At 39.6% G+C, this 27,874-nt stretch overlaps 2 protein-coding genes across 4 annotated transcripts in view; one reads left to right on the forward strand and one right to left on the reverse strand.

Moving 5' to 3' along the window:
* LOC141911980 (uncharacterized) overlaps nucleotides 1-27,874 on the forward strand; it is a 67,333-nt gene that overhangs the window by 36,419 nt on the left and 3,040 nt on the right. The window lies entirely within an intron of this gene.
* On the reverse strand, nucleotides 251-3,216 carry LOC141912152 (uncharacterized). The gene is made up of 2 exons (XM_074803368.1): nucleotides 3,183-3,216; nucleotides 251-2,358 (listed from the first exon to the last, which is right to left on the reverse strand). Exon 2 carries the CDS (start codon nucleotides 2,354-2,356, stop codon nucleotides 251-253), a length of 2,106 nt encoding a protein of 701 aa, XP_074659469.1. The 5' UTR covers nucleotides 2,357-2,358; nucleotides 3,183-3,216.

Below are 27,874 nucleotides of genomic sequence, written 5' to 3' on the forward strand. Positions count from 1 at the left end.
AACAGAACCTTGCTATATTTTTTTATATCTGACAGAATACCTCATAAATCTATGCTATATACATGCATTATCAACTTTTCACATAAGTACAGTTGTGTGTTATGCCAGAATTTATTCAAATCTATTCATAGACAATCTTATTCAAGAACACTAAACAATCAAATTTTAGTAAAATTCTAACGATCAACAAAACATGAATAACGGCAACTAATTGCTATATAACGATAAAACACAAGTACGTAGAACAATATTATTCACCATACTCATCACACCATTTCGAAAAACATTTCTCTATGAGGGCCAGCTTTTCTGATGTCACACCTACAAATCGTGAACCAACATTGATGATATCTGACTCAGAGATGGAACAGAGAATATCTTCCTTACAGGTTTCCAGAATATCATCCTTAGGTGGTGACGAGAACCTATTCACCCCATGCCATCGTTTATACTTTAAGAATACAGTTGGAGAAATTGCTGGACTTGATTTCAACACTGTCGTGACATACCACTTTTGATTATAGACTGCAATAACAAATTTTCCAATTTCATACTCTCTAGCTATCATGTTCTCCATTTGGCCAATCATATCGCTATCATTTTCCAGTTGACCGATGTCGTCATCACTATCATCATCAATTTCCGGTTCTTCTTCATAACCATCTTCAGAATCAGACACATTTTCCTTGTTTCCGTTCACTTTTTTTCTTATTTTTGAGTTTGGTTTCTTTTTTTTAGCTCTCTTCTGTTCTTTCTTTTGTTCTTCCTGTTCGAGCCGCTCAACAACGTCATTTACTGTGAGACATTCAGCAAATTTCCTGTCTAGTCTTTTTCTCTTCTTCGGAGGCTCAGGAGCAGAATACTTGAAATGATCAAGCAATGCCTTCTCAAGACTAGATTTTGGACTGAGGACATCAGAGTTTTGCGATCTTTCCGGACGAGGGGTGATGACGTTGCTACCAGGTGGCTTACTATGGACTTCAGCAGTTACAGTGATTGTACTTGGGCCTTCTCTGAATTGTGTACTCGAGCGTAGAAGGTCTCTCGGTTGAACGGATATATTCTCACGGGATCTTGAGGCATCAGTTCTGGTTATCTCGTTGTCGTTAGTTACAGTTTCAGTGGGAGTTTCAGGCAAAGCGCAAGATGTCTTGAGTAGTTCATCGCCTATCTTGGTTTTATCAAGCGGGTATATTCCACATTTCTCAAATGCGTTGATTGCATTCATTCGCGACATACAACTAGATTGGTGGACTTTATTCAGGAGGGAAGGGAATGTAGCTTTATCTACAGATTTAAACCTAGTTGATACGTAGTGTTCATTTAGAACCTTCCGCCAACTTTGTTTTAGCGCCTTATATACCCCTACATCAAGTGGTTGAAGAATACTACTAGTGTGCGCTGGTATGCAAAAGATGATCACATCATTCTGCATAGCCAGGTTCAGCACATCCAAATTGATGTGAGAATTGTGTCCATCATATAACAGTAACTTTTTTCCAGGTATGGTTTTGGTCTCTTCTAGAAAAACTTTCTTAAACCATTCAGAAAATTGAGGAGTTTCCATCCATCCAGAGTCTGATACGTTATATCTCGCTCGCTCAGGCCCACCAGTGCACCAAGACTCATACAAGTTCTTTGCTTTGTAGACAACATAAGGTGCTAGAAAATTACCATCAGCAGAACAACATTCAACAACTGTGTACATAGTTTTGGTACTAGAACCAACCGTTACGTGTGGGTTTTTATCACCTCGTCGACATAGGACTTTTTTCGAGCCAATGTCAGTTTGAAAGCCTGTTTCATCCATATTGAAGATATGACCTGGACTATGCAGCAGCTGGTTTTCATCTAACAGTTTTTCTAATTTCATAAAGAAATCATCCACTATTTTCTGAGAACATGCTTCGGCACGATTGAGAGGGAAATTCTGTGCAATCCGACGCGATATTTTAGACTTATGGCGCTCTTCAAATAGTCTCATCCAATCCAACCCTGGTAGATCGCCTTTAAATTGGTTTTTTCTTCCTAGGCCTCTTATAAAATCTCTCACGATCAATCTTATATCATTGCGATCTAAACCAAAGCCCCAATCGCTGAGGATTTGCAACGAATGAACAACCAACTCCTCTTCTTCCGCTGTGAGAACTGTCTGTCCTCCTGGTTTTTTTATTTCTTCGCCACGTCTGTATGCCTCCAGATGTCTACGTAAAGAAGTACGACTAACATGGAATAATTCTGCTGCTTTCTTTTTTGAGAGACCATCTTCGCAGGCTTGAATGGCCGCCTGCATATCACCAGCATCATAGCAATTGTATGGGCGCCCACCAACTTTTTTAACATAATCTCGTGGCATCCCTGAAAATAAAGACGAAAAATACTTAGATAATAAGGTATTTTGAATGTAGGTAATAATCCCACCGGTAAATATCCCCCCGGTAAAAATCCGACATGGGAAAAATCCCCCCCCCCCCCCCCCCAGATCAGTTTTCTATCAAACTTAAGTATAAAACCTAAATTAAAACAGATAATAGTTTTTACAATACTACTTAGGGTACGTAGATATTTCACCATTACAAACTAGATTTCTTTATAGAAATTATCAAAACTACGATAATGTGATTTTTATGCATGTTGGTAGCTAAAAGTCACAGAATAATGTCATTTCTATGCACGTAGCTTGGTAAAAGTCACAGATTATCCAAGGTGAATATTGTGAAAAACGCCATGGAAAATGTGAAATTTTTGAAAACTATTCAAGTTTTTCAACATAAGAATATAGAAGTATTTTTATTGAATTTTGCTGTGAAATCAAATTTGGGGGGGGGGGTTACCTGTTTACCTGTTACCAGGTATTGTACTACAAAAACAAATTTGTGATAGTATACAGTAGGCTAGATCCCAGTAGACCTACCGATGATTGCACCTTATCAGCTTATAAGGTTTAGCACATCAGTTATTATCCAAGAGTTTATACATAGACCACTTGTTATATAGGTACAAGCGTGGGGTGACATGGCCACCGTGACCAAGTCACCCCAAAACAAGTAATTTCTTGATTACATTAAAGTATAAAATACCTTGCAGAAGATTCAATTTCTAAATTATACGTCACTAACTAACTAATTATAATGACACATAACAATTCAGTTCCAGTGCTCATGATTACAAGTTTTTCCTACCTTAATTCCTTGACTTCACAGCGTGAGTTTGCAGTCCGCCATTTTGAATATCTTCAAGTCACATGACTGGTCATGTGACTTCTTGACAATTATCAATTTATAATACAGTACGATCATGACAATAAAACTATATCACAAAGAAAATAATAAGCACAGTTTGATTTTTTGGGTCGTGCCTTCTTAATTTTTTATTGATTATGGTGGCCAAATCACCCCAATGGCCAAGTCACCCCACGTTACCTTACTGGGTACCTACTCTGGAAATGGAAACATAGTGCATGCCATGTGTGAATGGTGAATTCCGGAAGTCCAGTCCAATGTATCTGAATGTTTGGCCCTGTGCTTTGTTAACTGCATGTCATGGCAAAACAGGGGCGTAACTGCAATTACTCTTCCATACCTTTCAATCCGAAAACAATAACAGATCAGGCTATTAAATCTCGGTGATTCTTAGAAGAATGGATTGGCATGCTTTTCTTTGGGAAATGGCACTGTGGTGAGCTCGAATACATACAGTCTCCAATATTAGATTCCAGGCAGAGAGAGGAGGTCACCCGGAGTCTCTGTAGTCAAAAGCCAAGCAACAGCTGATGCTCACCCCATCGCAGTAATCTCCACTACATGTATTAGATCCCCAGAATTGTAGGCAGAGAGATGAATTGAGGTCACCCGCGTCTCTGTAGTCAAGCACACTATAGAAAAACCGACGCTCAAATGTTTGTATTGATAATCGCGCGCAGTGACGTCACGCGGAGCGTCCAAACTTAAATGGTCCAAAAGTATACCTAAACTTTATTGTATCGGCACGAAATCGATTCTAAAACACAGATCAGACCACCCTCTTTCAATCCATACCACTCAACGCGTAATCGAAGCCACACGAACGGAGATTACGCGTTACAAAGTTAAGACGCCTTGCCGCTTATAGTATAGATTATTCCCTTCATAGACCACGTTTTATCGGTGTCTAGTTTCACTCTGACGGTTTGACCTGGTTTAAGTGCTTCAAGTTCTTGAACACCGTAATGTCTATTGTATGAATGCGTCATATTCTGTTTGTATTTAGTATCAACGCGTTTCACTTTTCCTAATTTTGGCCAATGCGGTTTTAGTTCTGATTTACTGATAGGTAACCTAGTACGAGTGTTCCTACCGAAGAGAAGCTGTGCTGGACTATAGCCAGTAGCTGCAAGAGGTGTCGATCTGTACGACAAGAGAGCAAGATGTGGATCTTTTTGTCTTAATATCTTCTTAGCAGTTTGTACGGCTCTCTCCGCCGCACCATTTGACTGAGGGTATCTGGGACTCGACGTGAGAAGTTCAAGGAATTCGTGAATTGTTTAAACTCGGTGCTCATAAACTGACTACCGTTATCAATAAATAAACGTTGAGGGATGCCATGACCCGAGAACACTGAGTTAAGTTTATCAATTACAGATGCTGCGGATGGTAACTTTTGACCCATTCTCATTATTTCCACATAGCGAGAAAAGTAATCAACGATAATCAAATAGTGGTATTTATCATATTCACATAAGTCAGCGCCTATATGTATCCAGGGACCAGATGGCAACCCGGTGGATATCAAAGGTTCTTTCCTTTGGGCTGGAGAATTCTCATTACACAGTTGGCATTTACCCACTAGTTCCGCTATTTTATGACTGATGTGAGGCCACCAAACACTGAGTTTCCCGCGATTTCGGCATTTAGTTATGCCCATGTGGCCGTCATGAATTTTGTCAAGCATTTCTTCGCGCATATTATCCGGGACCAGGAATTTGTTACCATGTAAGATTAAACCTTGATACTCGCTTAGTGAACCAGGCTCACTAAAATACGGAACAAATTCTTTCGGAATATCTCTAGGATGACGTGGCCAACCGTCAATAATAAATTTTCGTAACGCAATGAGGGTTTTGTCAATTTTCGATTGCTCGCGTAGTCTGTTAGTTATTGTTATTCTGCCTATGGCTGAGATGTGAGCGGTAACACAATTTTCCCGCTCATGATCACTCTCATCAAAGTTATTCTGTAGTGGCGCCCTCGACAATGGTTCCGACACTGCCATTTCTTTGCCTGGCACATACGTTGCATTCTTTTTAACTCTTTGACCGTTTTATCCACCAAAGGTAAGGGAATCCGCCTGGGACATTTAACGCTGTATGGAGTCACATTTTCATCAACCTTGATATTGACTGGGTCGCCCTTTAATAATCCCAGTTCTCCAAAAAACATCATCATCAATTCGGAGCTTTTTCTTAATAGAAAACATACGTTTTATCAGACCCATGGACTCTGCAGCCCCACGACCTAACAAATTGTCACACTCTTCTTTAACAACATGTATTTTAATTTTGTGTGATCTAGTTTCATCATTTACCACGTTAATACTTGTATAGAAATAACCTATGTTATGCAGCTTACCACCAGGACTAGTTAACCTTATTTTAGGTTTACAAAGTTTCGGACTCTTTTCAATTTTATCATACTGAGTCTTACTAATCACCGTGCAATCAGCACCTGTGTCTATCTTGAAGTTAACCATAGTACTTACAATGTTAGTCCGTAATCTCCATTCCGGTGATTTCTCCGTGTCGCCATTAGAGATATTATCGGCACGTATCGTGTCCATGAAAAAGTTAGAACTTTCACTGGAGTCACTCTCGTAACAGTCATCTTCATCATATTCCCGAATAAAACTTATGTTTTTCGTATTGCAACACCTCGCGAAGTGATTTAGTTTTTGACACTTACTACAGTTCTGACCGTACGCTGGACATTGTCCTTTCCTGTGAGATCTATCGCAATATCGGCACTTTCCCGCAATATCTCGAAAGTCTCTTCTTTGATTCGGGTTCCCTGCATTACCCTTAATCCGTTGATCGTAATTCCTCGCACTATTATTCGTAATCGCTCTATCTCTGCATCCTCTCTGTCCCTGTGTTCGGAACCGTTGTCTACCCCGGATACTATCCACCGTCGACGCTGTCGACGCTTCCTCTTTTCTGTTCTGTTCTTTTACTAGTTCTGTTTGACGGTATATTTCGATTGCTTTTTCCAATGTCAAGTCGTCGATCATTTGTAACTTGGCAGATATTTGCTTATCCTGCAAGCCTATCACTAGCTTGTCCCGAATCGTGTCGCTCTTGGCGGGAAAATCATAGTTTTCAGCAAGAGTATACAACGCGCGAACATATTCTTCAATACTTTCCCCTGACTTCTGCGATCTCTCGTGAAATTTCGATCGCTCGAAAATCACGTTTCGTTTCGGAATGAAATAATTTTCAAATAATTTCACGGTTTCCTCGTACGTTATGACTACTTTCCCAGCTGTATACGTTTTCTTTTTGAACACGAATTGATAAAACATATTGTCCGCTTCTTCCCCTAAGCAATATAGAAGGGTATTGATCTGGACCTCATCTGAGTCCTGGGATAGCTTGCTAGCTATCCTGAAAGGGCTAAATCGTTGTTTCAACCGATGCCACCATGTAATGATGGGAGAGCCTAAGCATCGAAGTTAACAAGACGGCATTTGGCATTAGACTCCTTTATTTAACATATACACATTTTTACAGGATTGTACACGTATAATACAAAACAGATGTTGGACATAGCAACAGTTCATCACACGGACGTTGGCTTTCGGAGCCGAATCGATGAGCAATATCTATCTCAATTTCATTTGGACTTAGCTTGTCTTTTGGGATTTTCATATTTTTGAGTAGAAATTTTCTAACGACTTCTGCACAATTTTTATTTTGATTTTCGGTCACATTACATATCAGCATATTTTTGCGCATTAAACGGAATTTAAGATCTGAGTTTTCCTTTCTGAGCTCCACTAGCTCGCGCTCGTTTTTGTTAACTTTGTCGTCCAGAAACATAATCATTTCATATAGGTCGTCAATGCTTTGGTTAGAACGTGTGCGGCCTGAATATTTCAGTCCGTTCATTGCCTCTGTGTTTAAGTCTACAGATGATTTCAAGTCATTTAACCCTTTCAGGATGGCGTCTTATTTCGATTCAGTGTCGGACATTGTAGGCTGTGTCTTTTTATGATCTGGACTGACAGAACTGTTTGGGGATATTATTTCGTCAATTCCCCATTTATTCCGTGTAGAAGGTGTATTCATGCGGAACGGCTCTTACCATATACTTCGGGTGTAGCTGTACTTTAGGGGGTTTGCAATAAAGTTAATTCACCGTTGACTTTGATTTATCTAAGTCTAATAATCTTTGGCATAATGATATGGATGAGTCAGTTTTAAGCGGAATGGAGCCTCAAACGATGGAGACTCAAAAACTCACGTTATCCACAGTGGTAGAGCAGGGCGAGAGACTTGATAAATTTTCAGAAACGACGAGTACTCACACCTCGACTGTTTGCTCGTCCGCCATATTTACACCATTGAAATTTCATCTTATCCAAATTTCAATTTACATTTTGTACCATCGACGAGAGAACTAGATGAGCAAGGCTCAGATTTTACCTCAGAGGACACTGCTCAGAACCTCTAAAAATTGTACAGGATATTTTTAGGGTTTTCTGTTATATCACAGAAAACCCTATTGATATCTGGTGTTTATTATTATTATTTGACAATTGACAAAACTGCAAAGGCTTTCTTCCCTTAGCGCGGTTTCCGACACAATCCATTTTATTTCATTTAGCTCACTTTGATCTACTGATACTGCATGGGAATTTTGATAAATCAACGTTACAAAAGCTCTGTCGGGCCGTAAACATCGAAAATTGAGCCCCATTCAATGAGGTGACATGTTTTTTAGAGTCGTCATCCCGAAATCATCCGCAGGCTGGCCCTCACTTCGATTATCAATTCAAGTGTAAATAAACATTTATTGCCGCAAGCCTTCACATTCAGTCGCGGTCTTCAAACAGTAATTTCAACAATTAGCCGTTTTCTTCATCAGTACACGAAGCTATTTACCAGTATATGGACTATTAAGGGAAAAGTCTTAGGACTGAAAAATGGGGAAAAACAACGTTTACAGTTGTATCAGTCCTTTAGTTAGATATATCGCTGTGCACTGGATTTAATTTATTGACTGTATAGTGTGTGATATCAGTTCGAACTATTTCATAACTTAATACGTATTCAATCTGGATTTTACATCTTCGAATCGACCAATGATAATATATATATTAATATCTTTGAATATCGGATGAATAGACTTGTATGGTTTCGTTTTTATTCATGACTCGTATCAATTACTATTCGTATAACATAAAATTTTCGTATTGGATTGCTTGATTGGATTTATTCGCTTACACGAACAAATGACACACAGTATTTAAGTTTGTCAGTATCATATCATATGCCCTGAACTTTCTGGATAAAGGGACATTTATTCCTGATTAGATTCTATCCTAGCCAAATTTCCTAATAAAAGCTGCATTCATTACGTTATTAGGGTTTCTGCTGCCTCGGCAGAAACCCTATTGGATTCCTGCTGATTATTATTTTAACATATTTTCCACTGAGTTTCGTCACATAAAAACCATCTTCCATTAGATTTGACTACTAACAACTTTGAAACGAAATGTTAAACTATGGTAATAATATAACAGTCTCTTTCTGTGCGTAGTTTCTATATATGTACTGTGCTTCCTATTTTAAACTTGAAGTTACTTAAAGATAGCACCTGTGGAAATAGCAATCATGGCGCGCATACTGGCGCGAATCTGAAAGTTTGGGACGTCATTTCATAAATAAATAAAGAGGGAAGGCTCCGAGAATATCCAAATCACAGGTTACTGTGAATAACTGGGGTTCGACCATTCACAAGTTGAAAATATACTGCCTTGTTTGTGAAGAAAGTTTATTCATACTGTTATTAAAAGCAGTTCCTTTTAAACAACCTATAATAGTATAGTTTTGTTCGTGGATATCAATACTTCGAAAAATCAACGCGGTTTATTTATTTACTGTACCGGTATGCGTTTTCTTAATTGAATTGAATTGGTCCGGTCCAAAAGGCGGGCCATACTAGTTAGCGTCAGAAAATGTCAACTTCGGTGATACCTTGTTATCGTCGATATTAAACGGTCTAAAGTCAGTTAATACATCACATACATTACAAATTGGAGGTCCCTTGTACATGTACATCACATCGTGACGCAGCGCGGTGGTAATGTCATAGAAGAACAAAGTCAGTTGAAAATACCTACCCACTGCACCGATAAAAAATGATTGCTAGCCAGAGACCAGTGACAGTTAGTAATGGGGAGTGATGGTACAGTTCGTGATTATGTTTTTATAATGGTTATTGGACGTCAATTTCATATGTGAATTGTTGTCCCCATCTGATCGCTTGACTAGTCAGACTGACTTGTCACTCCTCTACTAATATTAACACTATAAGGCCTTCCCTCCTGCATAGTTTATCCTAAAGGCTAAATTCGTGCTTTGGGCCAAATTCGGTTTTCTTATCTAGTCGACTTTTTTTCGGAACTAATAATAACCGAATATGCGCTTAAACTGTCACTAGGGAATGGTAAAAACACCGTAGCTTCGTTCTTCTCGATGTTATTTCCCCCAAAACCTGGCATATTAATACTTTGCGTGTAGTAGCACATGCGCGAAGTAGCACATGTGGGTCAACATGAAAGGCTGAATCGAAGAACATGTCTATCGCACTTTTGAGCCCAAACGTCTACTTTTACTTAGTAGCCACTTGAGAACAATAAGCAATTAACGATATCAGCTACTTTTCCAGTATTATACATTTCAAAACAGTCACTCTGGAATAGTATTCCTTTCAATTCGGTTGGTTTTCTACAGTGGCTGTCTACTATTGAAAAGTGACCATTTTGAAACATCTGGAGCAGTAGAGGTGACTGTAAAACCATCCGCCTGTTAACAGTGACTTTGTGATAGTAACTCCTACCATAGCAGCTACTCTCAAAACGCACCGTTTCTAAAAATCAACTATTGAAAAGTGACCATTTTGAGATGGCATGGTTATTTCCTGTTAAAAATAGCAGCATCTGTTAAAGATTTGCAGTGATACGTGACAGGTTCAAAGGTACTGTTAAACCCTATATGCTTTGTGTACAGAACTCTGTATGCTTTGAATACAGTTCTGTGAATAGAAAATCAAAGTTTTTGAGATGCTAAGAATCCCCTAAATTATATTACGCTCAACAAAATGGAAAACTATTCATTCATATAACATCATGATGGATTAAATCCATTAATACTAAAATATAGTGCCAGTCCTAGAATTCTTTACATTTGCGATTATAAAACATTCTGGTGCGTTCATAAATCTTTGATTTTGTAGAAAAGAAAGACAAGACAAAAAAATAAATTTGTCTTTTAGGCTTAATTTGTTTTTAAGGGTATATGAGAGAGGAATAAACAAATAAAATCATATGTTCAAAAAATGAATTACGAAAAAAATGTGTCTAAAATACTTAGAATTAACCTTGAATTAATTGTTTATTTCGATACAAACGATTTTTAAATAATCCATGTGATGTTCACTTTGTGACGCTGTTCTCAGCTTGTTCGTTAATGAATATTGAATCATTTTATCGCTTGCTAGAAATGATACCATAATCAAAATTATTTCGTAGTTATACAGTTTGGTTGAAATGAAATTACCAACTTATTATAAAAGCTCCAACGATTAGCGTATAAAAGTGCAGTGTTGAGATGTTCACGTAATTTTGAAGTCAGCAATTTCATTTGATAGAGAAAACTTCTTTTGGCTTAAGATGTGAAAGAAATGCAATATGCTCAAATTCTAGTTTCACATACTTTCCCACTTTGTTGAGTAAATTGTTTATATAGGTTATCAAAAACCCAGCAGCAGCTATCGGTCAGCAGGTTAATTACACTGGCTAACTAGACAGTGATTGATGAACGAATGAACAAACTGCATTGGCCACCAAAAGACCACAAACCAAAAGTAATTACCTCTTAATATTGATAGCACCGCAATATCTCTATGAAACTTTATTTCAAGGTGCCAATACAATAACATGCCAAAATGTACGGTGTTTGAACTTCGCTGAATCGATGAACCAATGATCGCTGAATTATAAGAATATCAGTTAACTCATTAACTGAATTATCAGTTTTCTCCAACTAAACTCTTTTTTCAAATTATCGTAAACCAACGTTACCAATACTTGAATTTGGAAGTGAATGTGGGCTAGAACTAACAAAGGTACCGGTTTAAGGTGCAGATATACAGGGAATCCCTCTCATAGCGACCAACACGGTTTTATATCCCTTCTTTGCCGATTAGTAAATAATTTTCGATCTAAACGGCTACAGGACCCGTAGAAGTCGAATAAAATACTCTAAAGCGTGTTAACTGTAGACAAATGAAGAAATTCCACAATAGAATTTTGTATCATGAAATTTATTATAGTTAAACCACAACGTTTCAGCTGTCCACTGACAGCCATCTGACTAAAAGCCCTTATCACTAGGAATGGCTCCATTCCACCTGATGATGGCTGTTAGTCTACAGTCAAAACGTTGCGGTTTCACCTTAACAAATTTTATCACATTTAAAATTCTATTACGGGATTTCTTCATTCATGACCCCAGGGACGATCACCAAAGGCCGTTACCGTAATCCAAATGAAATTTTGAATACCATACAAAGTTTCTTCTATTAAATTCGATCAAATATGGGCACAATTTAGATGATTTCTTTAGAATGTTAAAAATCCACATGAATATAGCATATTTTGTTTGAAAAAAATCAATGATTTCGCAAAATTAGAATTCAGGGAAATTCGAACACTCCGAAATGCACATCTTAATTTAAGATGCAAAGACATCCAGGCCCCCGTTGAAGTTAAACCACCATTTCAATAATGAGAGGTTAGCCTGAATTTTTGCGCTTTTAATCTAAGAATTTAAATCAAAAATAAATGCAGACCTATGCTTGAAAATAGCTGCATTTGTTCAAATTGAATTCTTTATTCAATTACATCGCTATGAAAAGAAGGAAATTTTGATTTATCTTAAAACTACATAACTATTGACAATTTGTAAACAAATTTAACTCCAATTGAGAGTTGGGAATCGCTCATTACATTTCACATCCTCAAAGATAGTATCTACAATATCTTCAGATCTCAACTGAGTCACTCTTTAATAGAACTATACCCCAAACTATAGCGTGAGTAGAGTTTCTCAGTATGTTTATATTGTCACGTATCACTGCAAATCTGAAGCATATGTTGCTACAGTGTATTTATAACAGGAAATCTGGCAAGCGATCTCAAAATGGTCACTTTTCAATAGTTGACTTTTAGAAACGATGTGTTTTGAGAGTAGCTGCTATGGTAGGAGTTACTATCACAAAGTCACTTTTAACAGGCGGATGGTTTTACAGTCACCTCTACTGCTAGTGTGCACTATCGAAACCAGATGTTTCAAAATGGTCACTTTTCAATAGTAGACTCTTCGAAACAGCCACTATAGAAAACCAACCGAATTGAAAGGAATACTATTCCAGAGTGACTGTTTTGAAATGTATACTACTGGAAAAGTAGCTGATATCGTTAATTGCTTATTGTTCTCAAGTGGCTACTAAGTAAAAGTAGACGTTTGGGCTCAAAAGTGAGATAGACATGTTCTTGGATTAAGCCTTTCACATATGCTTGTTGTGAGTTGACCCCTAGGTGGCACTCTTTCAAAAAAACGGAATGTAACGAATTGATTTCGGGTGAAATCTTTGCTCGCATCCCTGAACGACATTCTATCCAGAAAGGCAGAAACCCGTTATCGCTGCTTGCAGCTATATTTTATTTATATGTTTTCTTCCTTTGTTTCTTACATTTTTTTTTTTGCATTTTTCAAATCTATTTATATATATTTTTGTCTTCAAATTATGAGTAGGATTTTTTGTTCCAATATGTACTATCAGGTTAATTATCTAAATTTTGATATTCTTAGCGTGCATGTTAGTCATAATTCATTGTTAAATAGGGGTTTATTATGTTATAAGTTAGCAATGTATTTGGTTATTCATGGATGAGTTTACAACAATTGAATCAAACTGTAACTATTATGATCACTTGTCCACATTTGAAAAAGCTAGGTTTTCAATAATACATTGAAACATAAGAAGTTTGAATAGTATCTTTGAAAATCTAAAGATATATCTAAACTCTCTAAATTATAATTTTTCTATTATTGGTATTTCTGAAACATGGACCTCGTCTGATCATGATAATGATTGTATGTACAATTTAGATAATTATACGGGTATTTTTAATAGTAGAACTAATGTACGGGGAGGAGGTTTTGCCCTCTATATCCACAAATCGGTTAAGCACAGGTTAATTGAAGAATTTTCCCTTGTGACCCCAGTGTTTGTTGAAATTACAATTCCTGATGACAGCTCAAAATGTATTGTTGGACTTATTTATCGCCCACCTGATCAGAGTATTATACATTTGAATTTGAATTTTGCACCTATTTTATAAAAAATAAGAAAATCTCGTGGAATATCGTGGGTGATTTCAATACCGATCTATTGAAAGTAGACTCACATAACCCTACCAATGATTATTTGTCTTTATGGTTGTCAAATAATTTTCAACCTTTAATTGATAAAGCAACTCGTAATTCCAAATCCTCTGCGACCTGTATTGATCATATATTTTCCAATATTACATTAAATTTTGACATCTTATCTGGTGTATTAAGGCATTTCAGACCATTTTCCTGTATTTTTTGTTATTCCTAGCATAAGGCATACATGTAACTCTGTTAAAACTGTACAGTATCGAATGATGTCAAATTTTTCTATTGCTTCCTTTAAACGTAAACTAATGACAGTAGACTGGAGTAATGTTTTGAATGAAAATGACCCAAATTTGGCTTACTCTTTATTCTTTAATACTTTTATAAAATATTATGATGAATTCCTTCCTGTTATATCTCGAAAGTTTCTTCTTTACAAAGATAAAAAACATCCTTGGGTTTCAAAAGGTTTACTGAACTCATTAAAACAAAAGGACCATTTATATAAAAGATTCGTTTCTACCCATAGACAACATGATAGAGAGGTATACACTAGATATAGAAATATTTATAATACTTGTATTCGAACAGCCAAAAAAATGTACTATCAAAAAAAAGGATGCGCAGTGCCCAAAAGATACATGGAAAATAATTAACAACCTTATCAAAAAGTCAAATGACAGAAATTATCCTAATAATTTCAAACGCAAGAACATATTTTATTCTAACGATTTTTCTATTGCTAATGGTTTTAATACATATTTTGCTAATGTCGGACCAAATATAGACAAAAATATACCATCCACAAATGAGTCATTTTCTGATTTTTTGGGACCTTCGCATCTTAATAATTTTTTTTTTGCCATCATCTCCTTTTGAAATTGAAAGAATTGTATTATGTCTTAAAAATAAAGATAGTGCTGGACATGATGGTATAAGCCAGAAAGTTTTAAAGGATGTTATTTCTATCCCGCTTTGTCACATCTTCAACAGAAGTATGTCTACAGGTATTGTACCAGAGTTCTTTAAAAAATCTAAGATAATCCCTTTATTCAAATCTGGAGACCCCGAGGAATTAACTAACTACAGACCCATTTCTGATTTACCTTGCATTTCAAAAATACTTGAAAAATTAGTATATAATAGGCTTCTAAATTACTTGGATAAATATGAAATTATCTCTCCTCAACAGTTTGGCTTTAGGAAAAATCATTCCACCTACATGGCTATTATGCTAACCATTGACAAAATTATTAGTAGTTTAGAAAATGGGATGTCAACGATTGGTGTATATTTAGATATTTCGCGGGCCTTTGATACTGTAAACCATAATATTTTATTGTATAAACTTTTTCATTATGGAATCAGAGGAGTAGCTTTAACTTGGTTTGAAAACTACATAAAGAATTGGTCTCTTAATGGAACTGTATCTAATCTTACATCCGTTCCTGGCGGAGTTCCTCAAGGCTCGATTTTGGGCCCTATTCTTTTCATTATATATATTAATGATATTGATAAAGCCTCAAATATGTTGAATTTTACTATTTTTGCTGATGATACTAATGTTTTCACAAGTCATAAAAACATCAAAACTCTTACCAACTCTGTTAATTCTGAATTAAATAGATTAAATATATGGTTTCGTGCGAACAGCCTTTCTTTAAATTTTAAAAAGACTCATTTTATGTTTTTCAGTAGAGCAAAACTTAAACAAACTTTGCTTATAAATATTGATAACATTCCCATAACCCAGGTTAAAGAAACACAATTTTTAGGTCTACAAATTGATGATAAACTATCTTGGAAATCGCATATTGATCTTATATCTATAAAGTTAGCCCGATTCATTGGTATCATCAGCAAATGCAGTTATTTTTTGTCCAAAGAAACGTTATTACAGATATATCATTCATTTATATATTGTCACTTATCATATTGTAACATCATTTGGGGTAATACATATCAAGCTTCCCTTGATTGTCTGGTTAAATTACAAAAGAGTATAATTCGTATAATTTGTAAAGTAGATTACTTAGCCCATACCTCCCTCTTATTCAAAGTGAACAAAATCTTAAAATTAAATGATATCAATTTTTGGCAAAGTGGACAGTTTATGTATCTTTATACGAATATCAAACTACCTGATGTTTTCAAAAATTTCTTCCCTCCATTTGTGACTATGCGACGCACTCGATTTGATAGCAACAGAAATATTAGATATGAACAGTTTAAATCGAACTTAAAAATATCTTCTATAAAAGTAAACGGACCCAAAATTTGGAATAGTTTATCACTTCATTTAAAAATTACAATTTTTAGTATGAAAATTTGAATTCCCGAGTATACTTACATGCAAAACATACGAGCCAGTAACCTTAGCTTGCTGGTATAACCGCCCGAAATTCAACTTGGCCTACTACCACCAGCCATATAATTCTTGGGTAATATAACCCAACGAGCTGGGAGGCTGGGGGACTAAAACGTATGTTTTGCAGGTAAGTATACTCGGGAATACAAATTTTCATACTAAAAATTGTAATATTCCCTTCATATACATTCCCTGCAAAACATACTAGCCAGAATCCCACAGACTAGGAGGAGGGACGGCCAAGTCGAAAAACAAATACACCCAAAAAACGAACACAGACCTCCAAGAATAAGGAGAACTATGCTCACCTTCCGAGCTGAAAGACAGCGACCCAAACGAATGCGATCCGATCCCTGTTGAGACCCTCCAAGGCTTAATAAAAATACACGGGTAGTCCCCTCTGTCCTACCCGAACCACAACGTCGCATACCCAAGAAAAACAAAAATTACTTGGTAATTACAGTACATGTCCAATTTCATCCCTGTGAAACCCAGACAGTAAATAAAGCGAACTGAAGGACGAGATTCCCTGAATCGCAGGTAAATCCTTCAAGTGAAAAACACTAATCCCCTGGACCCGGTAAAAAGGGGTCCGCAGGAATACGCGAGTCAACCAGCTTAGGGGGACGCCTAACCCCTTGAGCCATAACTACACAGCCAATGGCTGTTAACGACCCTAACTGGCCTGACACGTCACGAAGATAGAAGGACGTGGACGTAGAGGGAGAGCCCCAGTAGGCCGCCTTACAGATTGCATCAATAGACGCGCCCGTGAAGGCGGACCAGGAAGAAGCAAGCGATCTGACCTGATGCGAAACTACTCCCTGCACTCTGGGGCTCCTTCCCTATTTAAAGCCTCTTTAATCAAGGTCACAATCCATCTCTAGAGATATCCCTGACCGAATTCTCCATTAGAGACAAAAACAACCTTTCCCTCCCCTTTCTAAAGGGTAAGGTGCGAGCTAAATAAGCTTTGAGCGCCCTGACTGGGCAGAGAGCCCCATCTGGCTAATCATCCGAAACCTGGTAGGCTAAAGCAGGTATCGTCCATGACTTCCCTGCCGACGACGATTTTTGGTTCTTGGCCAAAAAACCAAGCCCAGGCCTCAAGGTGACCGAGTGATCAAGTGGACCAAAAACCACATGACCAGGCCTCACCGACAGAGCATGGAGCTCGGACCTCCGAGCTGCCATAGCCAAGCATAAAAGGGAAGCAGTCTTCCTGGTCAGTCTGGCCAAAGAAAGAACTTCTAATGGCTCATATGGACGCTCCATCAAGTATTTCAAAACCACAGTCAGATCCAAGGAGGAATATCTCTTGACAACCGCGGCCGCTGAATCGAAAAACCTGCAATTAATTGGGCTATTCTAGGGTCATCTGTGACCGATGGACGACCTGCGGCCTTCAAGGTGTGCCCTATAGCCGACCTATAGCCCTTGATAGTCACCACCTGCTGACCTTTGTCATGGAACAAAAACAAGAGAAAATCCGCCACATCTGCTACAGCGGGTAAGAGACAATCAACTTTTCGCCCATCGCACCAATCCTGGAACAGCTGCCACTTGGAATCATACTGGGCCCCAGTGGATGACCTCCTAGACCCCAGGATAAATTTGGCAGATGCCGACGAAAAACCTTGAGTCTGCAAGGATCGCTCGACAGTGGCCAAGCGTGTAGATTGAGCCATTGCAGGTTGGGGTGCTGACGAAACCGCCCTTGAGACAGGCGAAACGGTTCCTGAGGAAGCAGCCTGGGATGGTCGCAGAGTAAATGTAACAGCCTCACGAACCACGACTGAGCCAGCCAGCAAGGAGCTATCAGGAGAACGTTGCACAACTCCGTGTCCTCGATCTTGGACAGCACCTGATTCAGCAGAGGAGAGGGGGCGGAAACGCATAAGCGTGCGGACCCTCCCAATCTATCGACAGGGCATCCACCTGCCACGCCATTGCGTCTTGAAATGGGGATACGAACACCGGCCACCTGGCGTTGAACCTGGTCGCAAAAAGATCCAATACAGGGTGGCCCGTCAGAGCCTTGACCCTGTCGGCCACAGACTGGTGAAGTACCCATTCCGTCGGGATAGCTTTGTCCTGACGTGAGAGGGCGTCGGCCACTACATTCCGGGCCCCGGCTAGGTGAGACACCGACAACTGAATGTTGTGGGCTTGAGCCCACAACAGCACTTCTGTCGCCAGAGATGACAGCTGCAATGACCGGGTGCCTCCCTGATTATTCAGATAAGCCCGGACTGTCGTGTTATCGGTCACTACCCAAACATGACGGCCCTCGAACCTCTTTACGAAAAACCTCAGGGCCTTCAACACTGCCAGAAGCTTGAGGTAGTTTATATGAAACTTCGACTCCCGGCCCGACCACACCCCCGCCTTCCGCGACTCCTCGATGTGAGCACCCCACCCGTAATGGCTCGCATCCGTATACAGATAGACTGGAGCCTGGAGCGGGGCTAGGGATGTTCCCTGCGTCACATTCCGTGGAAGCATCCACCATCGAAGGGCGCCCAACAGATGGGGGGCGTGGGGGGGCATAAACGCATCCCAACTGAGACTTAAGGCAGCGCACGAGGTCTTCCAAAACCTCTGCAGTGGCCGACTGTGAAGCCTGCCCAATGGAACTACGGCTGACATGGAGCTGATCTGACCCAGCACCCTGCTCCAATACCGAGCAGAGTGGGGAACTCCCTGTAACAGAGAACGAAGAGCCTGGCACAGCTTCAGTACTCTGGCTGCGGTAGGGCGAACCCGTCCCTGGCGCAAATCGAAGTCCATACCGAGGTAGGCCTATGTGAACTCCTGAGACGGCGAAAGCCGGGACTTCTCTGTGTTGACTCTGAAGCCCAGGTCTTGTATCATGCCGAGGGTCAATTCGACTCCGCGGCGACACTCCTCGCGAGAGGCCCCTACTATCAGCCAATCGTCCAGGTAAAGCCTTACACCTCAAGATTGCAACTTCTTTTGAACGGCCTTGACTAGTTTGGTGAAGACCCGGGGTGCCGAGCTGAGCCCGAAGGGCAGAGAACGGAACTGATACACTTGCCCCTTCCACTTCACCCGCAGATATTTCCTGTAGCTGGGGTGGATAGGGACCTGGAAATAAGCATCTTTTAGATCTATGGATGCTGCCCATTGACCCGGGCGTAGCCCTTGAATGATCTCCTTTGGCGTGGTCATTTTGAACTTTTGACAATGGAGGTACTTGTTCAGCCTCGACAGATCTATGACCGTTCTGAGACCTCCAGACGCCTTGGGTACTGTACTCGAGTACCAGCCCGGAGACCCTGGATTCTCGACCAATTCCAGTGCCCTTTTGTCCCAGAGCTCTTGAATGGCTAGACCTATGTGCAGCTCCTGGCCCTGTTTGGGCTTCATGTCCTCCGGGGTCCTGGTCAAGGGCGGCCTCTCTCTGAAGGACATGCGATACCTGGTCGAGACTGCCCGAGTCAAAGCTTGTCCTTTTTGGCGAACTTCCGAAACCCCTGTCCTTTCTTGGGGCCTTTTCCCTTCCCCTTGAAGGACCTGTTCCGGGCCTCGGGCTTCCCCAACTGCTGTCTAAGGGCTGAACCCCAACCAGACTTCTGTAGCAACTTGGAGGACAGATCAACACCGGAGGTCCCCTGGCCACCCGACTTCTTCGGAATACGCCACACTCTGGGCTTACTCTGAGTTTCCCTGATCTTCTGTGTCTGGACTGCAGCCGGGACCACACCAACCGGAAAACAAGCCAGACGAATCGCCGAGCGGAGCCCTGTATAAGGCCTTCTTCACTGGGTCCGTAAGTTTAGCATCTTTTAGCAACGACTGACGCGCCACCAGAGCCAAATTAGCTTGCACCCTTATCGCTAAGGTTACCTGATGTCACAAGGACTTTGCCATAGACTGTAACAACCTACCAAATTTACTGGATATTTACTACAATAAATCATTTAAGTCCAGGCGAGACGTAGGCCTAAACTAAACAGCCCAAAATCTTGGTTATGTTTAATTTGTGTTGACCCGGTTTGAACTCGATCATGACGTCATAGCATTCGATGAATATGTAAATGAGGTGGATCAGCAGGTGCTAAACAAAATGGCAGCACAATTGCAGAGGTTCATATTCATCATTTCTAGCGCGAATACTGATACTCAAGGCATATTATGATATAATGATAATCTAAATTGAATGATTATCTAATTTTGAAATCCAGTACATAAGGTAACGTTGCATCCAGATATCTGACGAAATTCTGGTTTCAATTTGCGGAAATTTCCTTCCGTGTTCGCCACACGGCTGATTCACTGATGATACCGATCAGCTGATAGCATCGAATTTCTTAAGATGAGTCTGATATATTTACATGACTTGAATAATTGTTTTTATCATCATTAATTGAAGTCATTTTATTGACGTTCACATTAACCATCCGTTTTGGAGTTTATTTGTCTAAGATTTTGATTATTTGTATTAGTTTGTTAATCGCGGCATAGTGATGAGCGTTCGCGTTGAAAACAGTCGTGTACAGTCGCGTAGGCAATATTGCCTTATACTCTCGTGTTCACTGCGTATATGTATCAGTTAAAGATAATGCGGGCCAAGGCACAGGTCGCACGTAACAAAGATTCTGAGTAAAGATGTAAGCTTGTCTGCCTTGCCTGACTTGAAGCAATCCTATCGCGGAATTATTAAAAACCATGTCAGTCGGTCAACTTTATTTCGTCAGTAACCGGCACTGGCCTCAAATTTGCATAGACTTGGGCGCTCCTGTCCTAATTGAGCCGTATGATAATGAAAAACCTCAGATGAAACCCAGGCTCTCACTTTCCCAGGTACTCATAGTTTTAGTTGTTTTATATGCCATTCTATTAATGTATAAAAATTATGAATATTAATTTGTTGAGACAGAAATTCCCAAAATAAATTTTTCGATCAATCATGATTTCATTCTCGTTAAAAAGTCAGTATTGTGAGCCGATCGTCGATAAAGATTCTCGAAAGTGTTCGGTGACTCCACAAGGCGGCACCACTAGCTGGCTCGATATGCTCCCATGACTATGGCAAGTGAGTGGATAAGAACGTTACAAAATGGCATCCACAACAGTTGTAAGTGACTTGTCTCCAAAGAGGATTTGGGGCCACCAAGTAAGAAGAAGAAAATGAACGAGAGAAATCCACAATAAATTCAGCCAAAACGAGAAACTTGAATAGAAGTGGATATATATTTGCGCAAAATTTCGGCTAAACACTATTAGCCATCATCAGGCGTACATTTATTGTGGGATTTCTCTAGTTATCATCTTACACAGATATTGTGTATCTTCTCACCAAGAAGAAAAGAATGCAACAGTTTAAACTATCATATTCATTAGCCTTCCCTTGTGTCACTAGCAGCAAAAAAGGAACACATTTCGCTAATTGCACTGTTTGCTGCTCAGAGTTTAGTGTCAGCTGCAGAGGAATTTTCAATCTGTAGAAACACTGTTCTACTTCAAACACGTACAGCATTTTTCAAAAAACCTCAGTTTTGACGGCACAACCAAAGGAGAAGTCCTATTTACCATGTTTCTTGTAAAACATAATTCCCCGTTAGCTGTTCCTAACCATACTGGCCCTTTATTTCGTGAGATGTTCCCTAGCTGGCCCTAGAATATAAGTGATATTTGGAAGGGTTAGTCTGCAAATGGGGAAAATTTGATGAGAAAATGTCTTTTCCCGTGCTGAACGACGTCTTCTGACCGAAATGTGCTTTTCCCGTTTATTTGAGCGCTTTTGCACATCGTCATTTTTTTATGAGAGATGCGACTACGGGTATTGTAATTGTGGAATTCAGCATTTATGTTGAAAAGGTTTTGTACTCGCTGTGGAAGCAATTTATGAAGATGACAAAATCCAAATTTCAGTAGATCTAATTTTATTAGGTCTTGGAATTTCAATATACTATATTTCTTAAATATTGGCCCTGTTGATGCATTATAGGCTGAATTATTAATAAGTCTAACCGCTTTCTTTTTAATTTTGAAAATAGAGTTAGATTGTTGGGCTGTTAGCATAGGTCCCCATACAATAAGGGCATACACAAGATGGCTACGTATGTATATGATGTTCAAAGTTGTATTTTACTTAAAAGTTTTTCATTAAAAAATGTTGCGCATTCCATCAAAACTGATTGTTATTGCCAAATAAAAAAGTTTTCCTACTTAAGTTTTACTTGTTGTTAATTCTATTTGATCACGTAAAAGTGTTATTTCCTTCGAATACATTCCCTGGGAAAATACACTATAGCCATATTGCTTTTGGCTAGGCAGATAATGCCCAAATCAACTTTTGGTAGCGGCGCCGTAACATAGTGCCATCTGGCGAGACGCCATCATCTTTTTGCTTGGCGCTTGTTCGGTTAAAATTCTCGATATAACAACAGACGTAAGAGTGATTGATCGCGGAATAGAAGTCGAATCTCGGGTGAGATCGTTTTTAATTTATGCGCAATTTCAACATTTTGCCACCGGTTTTCTACTTCCGGTTTCGCGGGAGCGCCGTGCTGCTTTCTTAGCGGTTCTTCCCGCCTTATATATTCAATCATTGTCATTATCATTCAACGTAATTAATTTCTGTCACATCGTTATTATTATTTACAGAAATTAATTATCTGTACTAAAAATCGTATCAATAATTAACCCTTCATTTCGTCTCCAGTTCCCCTAGGGGACCAAGATTTAAACATAGGGGCCAGGTTGATACACCTACTAAGACCCCAGGGTCCTCATCGGGCAAGGTTAATACACCTCCTGAATACCCGGATACTCGGAAACAGGGCAATAATCCGGGACGATCCGTGTCTAGGTCCAGGTCCCGATCGAGATTAAGTCGGTCCGACTCTTCGTCTCCTACTAGACGTAGGCACCAGCGCTCTAATAAAAAATGACGTCGTTCACAGTCCGACCCAGCTCTGGGTCAAGGTCTCGTTCTAGGTCCCGATCTAGAGTAAGTCGAACCTATTCTCCCTCACCTACCAGGCATAGGCGCAAGCGTGCTCATAAGAAACAACGTCGTTCACGTTCTTGATCACCGGCTGATAAGCCGTCTGACTCTAGTGACATCAAAAATATGCTAGCGATATTCTCGCAGGAGATCGCTTCCCTTAAAAAGAACAGCTAAAAGGCAAGGAACCCCCGGGCCCCAAGTCTTCATCAGTGCCACCAGTGCCGTCATGCAACCCAATAGATGGGTTAGTGTTGGATGATGTCAACGATTTTTCTGACGAGGAAAAATCTCGTGATCCAGAAGATCCTGATCTAACCAGGGACGGGGACATGCACAGATCGTGCACATCCAAATCAAATCCAATGGAATCTACACGCCTGGCCATTGTCAAGCGACAGCTTTCAAACCAAGGAATTTCTTCGGGGGCAGCCAGATTTATCGTGGAATCCAAACGTCCCTCTACCGGAGCATTGTACGATTCCAAATGGGAATGTTACTCCGATTGGTGTAATAAGAGAGTGGTGGATCCTCTCCACCCCTCTGTGTCAGAGTGGATAGAATTCTTCTATTTCCTGTTCGAAAAGAAGAATAGACAGGTTATAACCATTAAAGGCTACAGATCAGCAATAGGGCATACTTTTCGCTCAGTGGGCGTCCCTGTAGTGACGGAGGACGTGAAAATAGCTCAATTGATATCAGGTTTTGGGGTCAAGAGACCCAAACAGGTCACAGATACCCTGCCATGGCACTTAACAGTGGTTCTTAGGGCACTTATGACCACTCCCTTCGAACCTATCCGCAATACTACCCTGTCAGACCTATCTAAGAAAACGGTGTTCTTACTGTTCTTAGTAATGGCCGCGAGACGTTCAGAGGTTCATGCATTATCGATGCGTCCTGGTCATATTTCCTTTGGTCAACAAGATAGGTTTGTCATTTTAAGGCCTGGGCCCGGTTTCACGAAAAAGTTTATCTCAAAAAATTAGTGTAAACTCTTAATCCAGTTTAAATATTCAGTGTAAAATTTTCAGTCAGTTTCATGAAAAAGTGTAAAATAAAATTGGTGTAATTTTGGTGTAAATTTTAAACTACATCACAAATGAGGTTAAAATCCTTAAACCAGTTTAAGGTTGCTAATGAAGATTTTAAGATGGCGGAATTACTTGGTAATTTAATGTTTCGGAGAAGATACCTTCGCAGGACTCAAGTATTTCAGCGTTTGCCAAATTCCCCGATGGATTTCTATAATGATGACGAATTTTCCAGTAGATTCAGATTCAGCAAGAACTTAGTTCGACAGATATGTAACATATTAAGGGATCAACTTGAGCCTCCTTCCAATCGCTCAAAAAGCCTTTCGGTGGAGCACCAAGTGCTAATAACGCTACGATATCTAGCCACTGGATAGTTTATGTCAACTGTAGGAGACACGATCGGTGTTTCGAAAGCGACTGTTTCTCGAGTCGCATATTCAGTATGTTGTGCGCTTGTAAGTGTAAAAGATAGGTTCATTGTTTGGCCTAACTCGGAAGAAGAAATCAGTGCGACCAAGCAGGGTATCTATGAATTAGGCCGGTTCCCAAATGCTGTTGGATTGATTGATGGAAGTCACATTAGAATCATCCGGCCTTCAGTTGATGAGCCGGCTTTTATCAACAGGAAACCATATCCTAGCATAAACGTTCAGGCTGTCTGTGACCACACAGGTAAAGAATCATAAAGAGTACATTTTATGCAATAGTTACCGAGATAAGATCAACAAGATTTTAGTTTCATTTCAATTCTATTTTTCATTGGTCATTCAAGGGGCCGGAAACCTTTGTGCTTTATAAGATGTTCGCTATAAATATTCTTTCAAGGAAAATTTACTAATGTTGTTGCGAAATGGCCTGGGTCTGTCCATGATTCCCATATCTTCACAACTTCAGCTCTTGGTAGGTAAGTACAAGACTCCAGTCAGTCCATGTGGATCAATCATCTCGAATTCACTTCATTCAGGTTGATTAGATCTGTGGTATTTGATAGTTTTGAATGTATTATTTCAAGGAAAATATTTACAATTCAATTACAATAGGGTTGATTCTTATTTTCAAGACAATTATTGTGGTAGCTTGCGCCGCAATAAGCTGTTTTTGCAGTACCGTACTCTACTCGGGTAATTGACGCAACTCTCCGGTAGTTTTCAATTCTGCTGTCACAACATCACACATTTTGTTACACTATAGACACCTAGAGGCTACACATCGGGGCTTAACTGATGGCGTTTTACTGGGAGATTCCGGATATTCGTTGAAGCCATACTTAATGACTCCATTTCTTCAACCTGTTGGAGATTCTCAAATACGGTAAATAGAAAATATATTTGAATTTATTTTCGCTTTTATTTCCTCTGTACCATTATTTCTGAGGAATTAGTTTTTCTTGCAGATATAATATCTCACACAAGAGAACTCGTTCAGGAGTGGAGTGATCGTTCGGAAGATTGAAAAGACGTTTTGCAATCCTGCACGGAGAGGTACGCTTAGCACCGGAGAAAGCGTGTACTGTTATCATGGCTTGCTTCGTATTGCACAACATGGCAATTCTGTTTAATGAACCAGAAATTGGAGAGATTGGAGTGGACGACAACCCTGGGGAGGTCCACACTGAAGAACCTCAAACGGGAAAGCTAATGCGCGACTATTTTGAGAACACCTTCTTTGCATAACCTTTCTATTCGCAAAAAAAGAAAAAGATAACATGTTCATACGCAACGTAAACAATAAATTGAGTAAAATTTGAATTGCTATAGAATTATTCGAAATCAAATCGTGGAACACTATTCTTCTAGGTTTTTCATTTCAATTGTAAAACACCTGTCGAATTTTGCGAAGCAAAAATTTCTAGTTGTAGCTTTGCGTTTTTAATATGAAGTTCTCTTTCTCCAACTTCAGACAATCCACCTTAAGCTGCAACCGTTCACAGTCCAATTTAATACGTTTTCGATCCTCAAACAGATTTTTGTACTGCGCTGCGATGATGTCTGCAGAGGATATCCTTTTCTTCGATCGATGATGATCAGAACCTGCATCTGCCACGCAAGTTTGAGGAACAACGTGTACAGATGCCGGAGATGTTTGATTATCGCTGGCGACAATTTTTTCATCAGTTAAGACCGGCGGGCCCTCAGTGCCAAAATCTGAAAAAATTAATCGAAACAAGATTCTTAAACATAAAATGTATCTAAATGTAGTTTTTATATTTGTTTAGACTCACGACCAATTTTTTTGTTTTTTTTTTTATTCTCGTGCAAAAACTTGCGTTGATGTACAGTAAGTAAAAGTTAGCCGTAGAGAAATATGTTTTTTGATAGTAAGTTTGGTAGTGTTTGATACATTGATTGATTTTTTGTTAGGCAGCTTACAAAACATATATAGGCCTATACGATACGTCTACTGCGTGCGTGAACAGATCACGCATCGAAAAGACAGTAGCCATGCGTGTGTGCTTTTCGGAATACACCTAATTAATATTGCCAAAATCAGGATTTATGACGACTGTTCAAGCTGAAATTTTGAGCTAATAGGCATAAGGCAATTGTCATCAGTGAGGCGAGTTAATTGAAGAGAACGGCGCGGGCCTCAGATCAGAAAAAAATGCGCCACGGTCTGGGTCGTGTTCTAATAAATGAACTTTATTCTGGCAGGTCATGATCGTGGAATTATAATCTAATTCATACTAAGAAGTGGTAGGACAGCCTGACTTGAAAACTCGTATAGTAGTAGTAGAATTCTGCGGGGCCGGAGGAATCAGTTGTCGAAGGTTAATGATGTTCGTTCTTTCCGATATGTTTATAGCAGGTGGTCCACCACCAGTCTTTGATAGGCTTTGCCGTTCCATGGTAGCGATTCTTTTTGCGTTTTGTTGATCGTTTTTGAATTTTGATCGACATTCATCCAGTGTTCTGACAGCCTCTCCTAATGCCGTGATTCAATCGGCAATTTTACCCCACGCTTGTTTCGCCACCTTCGTTATCGATGCGCTGAATTTACCAAATAGTACAGTCTGATTTTCTTGAACCAGCTGCATCAGGAGCAGCGCCTCTGCCGAAGTAAAATTCTTCTTTCGCTTGTTTCTGACAAGCGTAGTGCTTGCAAAACTTTGAAGTGACACATTTTAATTAATACTGATTACACTAATTATATGCGGTGACTTCACTAAACCAGTTTAGTTAATTCACTGGTTACGCTTTTTCGTGAAACTTGGTTTACACCAAAAACTAACTAATTCGGTTTAAAGCATTTTTAACCGAATTAAGGTTTACACCAAATTTAATTTTTACACTTTCGTGAAACCGGGCCCTGGTCTTAGTTTCATTGCCAAGAATCAAAAGGTTTCCGTAGCAGCCAGATCTTGGAAGATCGAGGCTTTGACGCATAGGGTATCTCGCGATCTTCCTGATACGTGGCTCACTCTGTCCAGTAATAGCTTTAAAGGAGTACCTAGAGAGGACACTTCCCCACAGACAAGATAGGGAGAGGCTCTTCATTCCACTCCGACAAGGGGATAAGAGAGATATCTTAAGGGATAAGAGAGATATCTCATCCTGGTCATTATTCACAGGGGCTTCCTTGGAACAGGTCTGTCGTTCAGCCTTCTGGACGTCTCCATCTACCTTCTCGTCATTTTATTTGAAGGACATTTCTGGACAGTTAGGCTCACTATCCATGTTGGGTCCAATTGTTACTGCACAACGAATAAGCGTACATAAACCCAAAAAACATCGGGCCCAGTTAAACCAGGTCCTGGGGACTAAGGGGTTTCTTCTGTATTCAGCTATAAGAAA

Source organism: Tubulanus polymorphus, chromosome 10, assembly GCF_964204645.1.
Source record: "Tubulanus polymorphus chromosome 10, tnTubPoly1.2, whole genome shotgun sequence".
Taxonomy (NCBI): Eukaryota; Metazoa; Nemertea; class Palaeonemertea; order Tubulaniformes; family Tubulanidae; genus Tubulanus; species Tubulanus polymorphus.

What these genes read in the sequence shown, in the direction of transcription:
- LOC141912152 (XM_074803368.1), bottom strand. Translation starts at nt 2,356, where the DNA reads ATGCCACGAGATTATGTTAAAAAAGTTGGTGGGCGCCCATACAATTGC.